The following is a 10,238-nucleotide window of genomic DNA, read 5'->3' as shown; positions in this document are numbered from 1 at the left end:
GTTGAATTTATCGTGTCCTTAAAAATCATGTGGTTAAAAATACGTCTCAGTTGATTGTATCTTTCAAATACTCTTTGCTATATGAATATTAATATCAATAAGAGGTGTTAGATAACTATTTAATGGTGCTTAATAGGGTATACATGTCATATTAAAATGAGAAAATAGGTTATATTTGCAGAAATTGAAGATGTAACATTTTGTGTCATAAATGTTACATCCAAAAAATGTTACTTAAAACAGCTTTGAGATGTTCCCTGTCAAAAACATGCAGATTTACCCGGAGATAAACTGTTCCAACATTCAGGTATAATGTTGTGCATGGACGGTTTTTCCTAGAAGTACTTCAAATACGCAAGTGTTGGACATCAATGAAAATAGTGTCAATTTGTTACATCTTATATACAACACTAATAAATTAAATAAAAGAGAACCAATTAACATAATAGCAATATTCAATTGATGTTTTGAAAAATTTATGAAATAATGTCATACTAATGTACAACCATATTCAACACATGCAGTCTTTTCAACTTTCAATGGAAGAAAACCAGGTTGCAAAATTGAAGGAAGTGCAAACCAGACATTAGTTACATCATGTACATGAAATATTTCAGTTATATTTACCACATAAATATACATGTAATGAAGGATTACTGTGATTAATTTTGTTATTTCTAAATCTGATATCATCAAGATTGTTAACCTGACAAATTTGGTACGGCTAAGTTTGATGTAAACAGATTTATGATAGATGAAGAATGGTACAACCATTTCGCTGCAATAAGTCCGTGTAGAATATGGTTTCATTGTTACACCCTTGAATTGTTTGTCAAAATTTAGGCTAATGAAAAATTCATGAATAAAAGTAACCCAATTTACACACAGAGATTAGTTCACATTGCACCACAATATTAATACTAGGAAATGTCCATGAAAAGATAAGCTAATATAGATACTGCAGTATATGGTGTAACACTGAAACTAAATCAATTTTTGATGTAACAAAGACAACAAATTTGAAAAATAGTTTATAATAAAAAAAGTATGAGGACCCAATTGGATTTAGTCAACTTTTTTTTTCATCTGCACCATGCATTTCTGATATTCTGTAACCTTTCACCAAAAATTGATTGTGGTATATTCAGAAACATGAAAAGAAAACCGAAATTGTGTCCTGTTACATCCATGAGTTTAAAAGTAAAATTTCTTGAATATGGTTCAAAATTAGACAGAATACTGCTAGTATTTAATCTGTTTAGAGATAATGAACAGACTTAACCCTACACAGATGTTAAATTGTTCATAGAATTTCTGAAATCCAGTATTTACAAGAAGTTTTGGAGTCTGTGTTACATCATTCAATGAAATGAAAAAAATGCCACTAATATCATGTTGCATGAACAAGTTATCTTTTTGCATACAGAAATGGAAAGGCCTTGATCCCTAGGTTTAATTTACAGTGGCCTTTTCATATTATGAGTAGTTTTAAATTTTCTAAAAAGACAGTTTTGGATGTAACAAAAATTTCATGACAGTAAATTCTGACCCATATAGTGGTTTTAAATACATCTGAATTATGTACTGATTAATATCTGATTCCTAGATTCTTTTGACAAAAAAAATCTGAATTGGTATTGTCTGGTAGAGTCTGAAACTTCATTCAGCAAGGTAAAAATCAGACAACTTCAAGCTGGCTTTTCTGATTATATAGTAATATTATCCTATGGAATTCAACGCTAAGTATCTACATAAACTATTTTTTAATCTGAAATCTCCATCACTTTTTTTTTTAGACAAACAAGGAAATAATTGCATTTTTGTTGATATAATATTTTTACTATATATGAGATATATATATGTCACACTTATTGTATTACAAAGATATACAGCTTGTTACGAGTCTACTTATGTCAACTATCAATAGTAAAGTGTGGAATCTTAGAGACGACAAAACATTAGAAAGAATTTGTTGTCACTGATATTCCCTTTGAATGAGCCAACCTATGTTTAAACTTCCCGTGGATTCGAACAAACAAGTCTATTTTTATTGATCATTTATTGTAAGTAAACAATTTACCTGTGTATATGTCCATATCATACGGTTACATGTAAGTTGTGTAAAACGTGGGTGATTCACATAATTACCGGTTAAAACACATAGCATCCGTAGTTACTTGTTAAAAAAAATGGCTGACAAACTAGCAGAACTAAGAGCGAAATGTCTAGAGCGAGGAGCTAGTGGAATACACGGCATCGGCAGGTAATTAACTTAAGCATTGATGAATTTCACATTTTCTAGCTTAAAAATAGCTTTGAGTTGATAATTCTACTTTTAGTCTGAGGTTACAAGATTAAATCTTGCGAAACTAGAACGTAGTATTACTACGTTTTAGAAACTAAGAAAGAAGTGAAACTTCTCTGACACAGGTTACTATATATGCTTTTAATAAGACTTGTCTTTGTTTCTGTGACTTTGTTTTTGACTAACGTGTTTCTTATCTTCTGAGTCGAAAGACCTGGGGAATTTGAATCCTCACAGATTTTGACATCACAAGCCGAATAAACTGATATAGTAGTAACAAACAGACCGAGTTATAAATAGAAAATGTGCCTGCCTCTACGAATTTGGTCGATCTCTAGGACTTTTTAATTTGTTTAAAACAACACAACTTTAATTTCAAGTCGATGTGAGCCACAGAAACTCATCATAGATACCAGGACTAAATTAAGTATATACGCCATACGCACGTTTCGTCTACAAAAGACTCATCAGTGACGCTCGAATCCAAAAAAGTTAAAAAGGCCAAATAAAGTACGAAGTTGAAGAGCATTGAAAACCAAAATTCCTAAAAGATTTGCCAAATACAGCTAAGGTAATTTATGCCTGAGGTAGAAAAGCCTTAGAATTTCCAAAAAATCCAAAGTTTGTAAACAGTAAATTTATAAATATAACCATATCAATGACAATTCATGTCAGCACAACAAGTGCTGACTACTGGGCTTGTGATACCCTCGGGGAAATAAATCTCCACCAGCAGTTGGCATCGACCCAGTGGTTGTAAATAAACTCATCATAGATACCAGGACTAAATTTAATATATACGCCATACGCACGTTTCGTCTACAAAAGACTCATCAGTGACGCTCGAATCCAAAAAAGTTAAAAAGGCCAAATAAAGTACGAAGTTGAAGAGCATTGAAAACCAAAATTCCTAAAAGATTTGCCAAATACAGCTAAGGTAATCTATGCCTGAGGTAGAAAAGCCTTAGAATTTCCAAAAAATCCAAAGTTTGTCAACAGTAAATTTATAAATATAACCATATCAATGACAATTCATGTCAGCACAACAAGTGCTGACTACTGGGCTTGTGATACCCTCGGGGAAATAAATCTCCACCAGCAGTTGGCATCGACCCAGTGGTTGTAAATAAACTCATCATAGATACCAGGACTAAATTTAGTATATACGCCATACGCACGTTTCGTCTACAAAAGACTCATCAGTGACGCTTGAATCCAAAAAAGTTAAAAAGGCCAAATAAAGTACGAAGTTGAAGAGCATTGAGAACCAAAATTCCTAAAAGTTTTGCCAAATACAGCTAAGGTAATCTATGCCTGAGGTAGAAACGCCTTAGTATTTCCAAAAAATCCAAAATTTGTAAACAGTAAATTTATAAATATAACCATATCAATGACAATTCATGTCAGCACAACAAGTGCTGACTACTGGGCTTGTGATACCCTCGGGGAAATAAATCTCCACCAGCAGTGGCATCGACCCAGTGATTGTAAATAAACTCATCATAGATACCAGGACTAAATTTATCCTTGTTTACACATGCATAGAAAACTATAATTGAGGCTCCAAGTACCCTGTATCGCTCACCTGTTAATTTACACAAAAAATGTATAATGTAATGAGAGTATTTTAAATAGTTTCCCACACTGAAAACGAAAAAAATAATTAATAACCTCATTTCAGGGAAATAGCTGATACGTAGATTTTGTCCTTTTATTGCTAATTTTCAGTTTCTCTTTAGTTTGCACAGTTAACGAAAAAATAAATCATGGTAAGGTTATACATAGTCACTCAAGACCAAACACTTGTACAAGGAGACAATTTTGACTATGTTGACTCGCATGATTTAAATTGATTGGTATTTTCTTTGAACGAACTATTAGTATTTGCGAGTACTCTCAGATCTGCACTGAGTTATGTCTTATGGGTTTGTCAGTTTTTATACGTCCGTCAAAATTTTGACAGGACGTATTATGGTATACAAATGTCCGGCGTAAACATGTCGCATCGTAACTTGAGAACGACTTATCCAAATTTCATGAAACTTAATATAGTTGTTTCTTATGATGGTCAAATGATCTGTATACTTTTTGGTGAAAATAAGATTTAAACTTTTTGAGTTACGGCACTTTATAACTAAAACAGGGGTGACGCAACGTCAGATATTGCTACCATTTAGTGTAACAGAAAAATGACGTTAAATTGAAAACGCACACTATCTAATTCTTCCTGCTTTCCTTTTTTGGTAAATGCAAAGTATAACACACAAATGTAAATGCCGTGAGAAATTAATCCAATATGATTTTATAATTAACATAGGAAATGCAATTTTACTGCTAGTAATTATGTGTTTTTTGAGGAATATTGATGCATTATATATTAATCAACCCGAGTATGATTTTATTCAAGCAGCAACATACAATAGCTTATACATGTAGTTATGATACTGAAGTTTTCTTACTTTTTGATCGTCTTATAGATGTGTATTTTTGTAATGTGTGCATCATTTCGTTTTGTTGAAAGCAGGACATATATATTTAGTGGAGGAAGGAACAAGCGAATGCAGTTTATGTCGTCCCTTTAGCTAGCATAACGCTTCTGGCGACGTCAAATTATGATAACGGACAAACTTGCAAGACATTTTCATTAATTCGTATTTTTTATAAATAACCCTGTAATGTTAATGCTATTTGGTGTACTAACTTAAACTTTAAAAGTACTTTTTATTGGTTTGGTATCAAAGCCGAAAAATAATCTTCACGAAATCAAATCTCTGTTTTTTGGCCGTAAAAGTTTTGTGAGGGCATGAAAGTTTAACTCGGACATTTCCGCAAGACATTGCAAATCTGTATTGTTTTGAATTGAATATGTAGCTCAATTTATTTTTCACTTCGAATTTTGGAAGATTACACTTAGTACAAAACGATCGTGCTTACAATTTAATGAATTTTCTGTCAACATTTTATTTTTGAACTGAAATGTTTGAAGTTTCCAAATTAAATTTCCGATGGGACATTTCCGTACATCATATTCTTTTGAAAATATGTATGCAAATTTTGAAATGGAGACAGCCATGTTAACCAATACTGAAATATATCACGTCATAGAATGTTCATGCAAAATTTCGAAGAGTTGCGTGAACATTTCGCGAATTGTGCGAGTTTTATGTCCCGAGTTTGCATGTTACTTGTTACATGGTACAACGTTAAGTAAACGTTTTTTTGGATAATCTGTGTCTTCCTAAGCCTATGAATATTATATTTTTATTCTTTCTCTATCATAATGTGAAAATGTAAGAATCAATCTTTATTTTCATGTATAATTTGAAATATTTATTTCAGCATTTCTATAAAAATTTTCCGGTCAAATATTTACTTAACGCTATTTTTCGTGGTAGTAGCAATATCTAACGTTGCGTCATGTGTGTTTTTTTCACATGTCGCACTGTATCTCAAAAACAATTCTTGATTATGACTTAAAACTTTAAGCACTTTTTAGTTATATTAATCTCAATATCTGTATACCTTTTGGTGATGATTCAAAATTTCATTTTTGAGTTATTGAGTATTTTGTAAAAAAGGGGGAGGGTTTTTTTACATGTCGCGCCATATCTCAAAAACTATTTATGATTATTGCTTAAAACTTTACACATGTCTTTGTTATATTAATCTCAATATCTGTATACTTTTTGGTGATGCTTCAAAATTTCATTTTTGAGTTATTAGTATTTTGTAAAAAAGGGGGAGTTTTTTTTTTACATGTTGTGCCGTATCTCAAAAACGATTTATGATTATTGCTTAAAACTTTACACACTTCTTTGTTTTATTAATCTAAAGATCTGTATACTTTTTGGTGATTATTCAAAACTTTATTTTTGAGTTATTGAGTATTTTGTAAAACAGGGGAGGGTTTTTTACGTGTCGCGCCGTATCTCAAAAATAAGTTATGATTATTGCTTAAAACTTTACACACTTCTTTGATATATTAATCTAAAGATCTGTATACTTTTTGGTTTTGATTCAAAATTTTATTTTGGTAATATTTAGTTTTTGTTAAAAAAAACCAGGGTGGGGGGTTTCACATGTCCCGCCATCATGGCCGTGTCTCTAAAACAATATATGGTTATTGCTTAAAACTTTCTCATAAACTATTTATGATTATTGCACAAGACTTCCACTTAAAAGACGTCGGGCGTATCATGCGCTCATGGCGCAGCTGTTTATTGTGTTATGTATCACTTAAATAGGTAAGCCCTGTTCAATTGATTTTTTTTTAGTTTGTTCGTATGGTGAGGGTTTTATGATGTGCTGTTTAACACTTCCCGGGTAAGGCGGAGGGTTGTGCGTTCGTGTTTAAATTGCTAACTTGCACTTCATATAAATGGTCTCTGATGTCTCATTTGCATTCAATTCAAATCTTCTTATTTTTTATGTTAACCCCACTTCTTTCTATTTGTGTCGGTCCCGAGCGGTTGTCTTTTCTTGCTGTTTATCATATTGTTCATTTTTTGTTAAATGTTTTGTACAATTCGTTTTTTTGTGTAGATCTATGACATCTGACACTGTCGGATTCCCTTTTGTTTTAAACAATTGGTACATGTTTACAAATCATAGATGACAACCATATGTACATTTATATGTTATTTACCATATGATGGTGTGGTTCATAAATGTTCTCGTTTCTCTTCTTTTATATAGTCTAGACCGTTGATTATCCTGTTTGAATTGTTTTACACTAGTCATTTTGGGTCCTTTTGTAGTTTGCTGTTCGGTGTGAGACAAGGCTCCATGTTGAACGCTGTACTTGACATATATAATTGTTAGCTTTTTATACATTATGACTTGGATGAAGAGTTGACTCATTGGCACTGATACCACATCTTATTTATATTAGCCGTCGAAAAGTTCCTCTACTAGTAATGTTTGATATTACGAAGTTTAAAAATACAAATTAATCACTCACTTAATTTTTATGTTGTAGAACTTTTCGAAATATTGACGATGATGGCAGTAAATCGCTTAGTCTTGAGGAATTTAGATATGGTCTAAAGGACTTTGGTCTTAGCTTTCCAGAAAGTTCTGTACAAGAACTGTTTACCCATATTGACAAAGATGGAAGTGGTACAATTCGATTTGATGAATTCCTAGAAGCAATAAGGGTATATATAATTATCATATACTAAGATGTTAAGCCAACTACAATTGTAAACAGTTTAATCACTTTATTTATAGCTTTTTTAAGCGGCAGTAAATATTAGGGGTATATATTTACACAAAAAAAAAAAAAAACCCAAAAAAACATTTTTTTTTATTCGGCACGAAACTGCTGTAGTAGTCGCTAAACCGCGCTCTTCTGCAGTTTCTTAGCCTGACACAAAAACGTTAATATTCTTTTCGACATTTACCCTGCTATTGTTATATTGCTCTGACCTACACAATCGCCATTCGGTCAGATAATTTTTTTCATTTCGTTAGTTAACATATGATAGATATACTTAACTTATGATACATAAACAATTGAAAACGCAAGATAGGCGAATAGGTTGATAAATAAATAAATAAATAATCGAAATATTCTTTTATTATCAGAGGTCAACCATGTATTGTTTTTTTTATTTGTTTTTGTTTTACCTTCCAGCCTCCTATGTCGCAAACTAGAATCTCAATCATCAACGAAGCATTTAAAAAGTTTGACAAAAATGGTGATGGAGTAATCTCCGTTGCTGATCTGAAGGGTGTTTACAATGCAAAACACCACCCTAAATACAAGAGTGGACAAATGACAGAGGATGAAGTCTTCAGAGAATTTCTTGACGTGTTTGACCATGGAGTTAAAGACGGAAAGGTGAATTGACATTTTTAAAATATTTTTTTCTTATTTAGTTAGTTTTCAATGCAAATTTCCATGTTGCGATTCCTCCCTCTTTTCTTATTTAGTTAGTTTTCAATGCAAATTTCCATGTTGCGATTCCTCCCTCCCCCGTTTCCGTTTGTTATAGCAAGAACTAATTCAGGCTATAAAAAGACTGACAGCTTTAATATCAAATTAATCAACAACGTCAATCATATTCATTATATGCAAAAAATACAGCATTTTTTTTTTAGAAATAAATAAATAGACGAAGCATGCACAAAAAAATATTTCATTATCCTAATTGGGGTAATTGACCACAGCTATTTCAAAAAGTGTTATCGTAGGATACGTCAAAGTTTAATACTGAACCAATCGCACGAAAGTGTAATTGCAGATGTATGATCAGTTTTCTTTGGTTTGTTCGATCGGAGGATCATTATCGCCGGGAAGTGGACGTACAAAAGTTGATGATATATTTTTTGATAATATTATAACATGCATCCATAAAATCGAATTCAGCAATGAGGGCAATTTTAATACTTAAATTTGAAAGATAATTGCTATATGAGTTGGCATGTCTCTGAGTTTAAAAAAAATACTACCAACACTACAACCGCAAGTCTGTCTGTTGCAACAGTTTTTAAAGCAATATTCAATATTCAAAGTTTGTCAATTGTTCATCTTTTTTCTGATGTATATTGTTCTGTTTAACTTTATTTTTTATGTGACCTAGGTGACCAAAGAAGAATTTATTAATTACTACAGTGGTGTAAGTGCCTCTGTAGATACTGACCAATACTTTGTGGAAATGATGAGAAGTGCATGGAAAATGTAGAGACTGTTCGATAGGAACATCAACATTTAAACAAAGAATGGTCGATATTTGATACTTCTCTAACCAGTAGGGACGGCGAATTTACCAGTTGAAAAGATTTGTAGAGCAACAGCTAGATGCAGTGAATAATATTTACCTCCTCCTCGATCGAAATGTATATTATATAGGAATTATTCAAGTCTGTCCATCTTTCAATTTATGTCTTGCTCATAGTTTGTCAATACAACGAAGGATATAATGATATGCATTAAATACCTGTTTTCTAACATCAGACTGTATCATAAATAAAGGATATTTAAATAATGGTAAAGGTAACTAGCTTTGGTGAATTTGCAACAATAATAGATTTGACACTACAGTTCACTGTACGACTTTCAACAATAAACACACCCCTTTAACTATAGTCAGCTAAACAATTGACAAATGTAAAACAAGTCAAACGAGAAAAGTAACATATAAGAATATATGAAATACAGCAACAAAATACAACCGATGCATTACAGGTACATAGAGAATGTGGCGGGGTTGAACATTTTGGCGAGTGCCCATCCCTTCTCACCTTGGACAGGTGTAACAGCACATCATATGAACAAACTATACAAATCAGTTGAATAGCACTTTATTTCATATCGGTTAAGAATAAGCTTCTTTTATTGGATAAAAAGGGGCCACATGACATTCATTATTCTTCAGTAATAAATTCAATCGATCATTAACAGAATAAAACGGACCAGAAAACCGGTCGTTAACAAACTTTTACATGATAATGACCGGTGGGGCGTGGTTTCCGTCTGATAATGACCGCTGGGTCGTGGTTTCCGTCTGATAATGACCATTGGAGCGTGATTTCTCTGTTAATGACCGGTGGGGCGTGGTTTCTCTTTTTAGAAGAGAGATGTTCCTTTAATAAAACATTTTCCTGTTTAAATATTATATAGAAGTTGTTGAATTGTTTATAATGTTTTCGTTAATTATAAAATTTAGAAAACTTGATTAAGTATTTATAAACTGAAAATGGCACTAAAATGAATGGCAGTTTAAACTTTTTACTACAACTGGTCTTCACTCTTTGCAATAAAAATAATAAAACTAAGCGAGTTTGCTTTAGGCATTCTGAAATAATGCGAATTTTCCAAAACATGGTTTCTCAATAAAATAAACATAATAGTTCTTGAAAAACTTGTCATTATCGTGATACACGGACTGCCCGTAGGAAAGTGGTATTGACTGCGACAGCATCGCCTTCG

The 10,238-nt window shown here is 32.2% G+C and overlaps 1 protein-coding gene across 1 annotated transcript; it reads left to right on the top strand.

Annotated features, from left to right (window-relative positions):
- Nucleotides 1-1,971: 1,971 nt before the first annotated feature.
- Nucleotides 1,972-9,301, top strand: LOC139516836 (calcyphosin-like protein). The gene is made up of 4 exons (XM_071307164.1): nt 1,972-2,263; nt 7,284-7,461; nt 7,941-8,147; nt 8,890-9,301. The coding sequence occupies exons 1-4, from the start codon at nt 2,190-2,192 to the stop codon at nt 8,989-8,991; spliced, it is 561 nt and encodes a 186-aa protein (XP_071163265.1). The 5' UTR covers nt 1,972-2,189; the 3' UTR covers nt 8,992-9,301.
- Nucleotides 9,302-10,238: the final 937 nt, after the last annotated feature.

The sequence above is a fragment of the Mytilus edulis genome, chromosome 3 (assembly GCF_963676685.1).
Source record: "Mytilus edulis chromosome 3, xbMytEdul2.2, whole genome shotgun sequence".
NCBI lineage: Eukaryota > Metazoa > Mollusca > Bivalvia > Mytilida > Mytilidae > Mytilus > Mytilus edulis.
This window is presented reverse-complemented; position numbering and strand designations above follow the sequence as displayed.

Bases quoted from the DNA above. Each gene is read 5' to 3' on its own strand.
- LOC139516836 (XM_071307164.1), top strand. From the start codon at position 2,190: ATGGCTGACAAACTAGCAGAACTAAGAGCGAAATGTCTAGAGCGAGGA. The intron at 2,264-7,283 runs GTAATTAACTTA...TTTATGTTGTAG, and splicing joins GGAATACACGGCATCGGCAG to AACTTTTCGAAATATTGACG. The intron at 8,148-8,889 runs GTGAATTGACAT...TATGTGACCTAG, and splicing joins ATGGAGTTAAAGACGGAAAG to GTGACCAAAGAAGAATTTAT.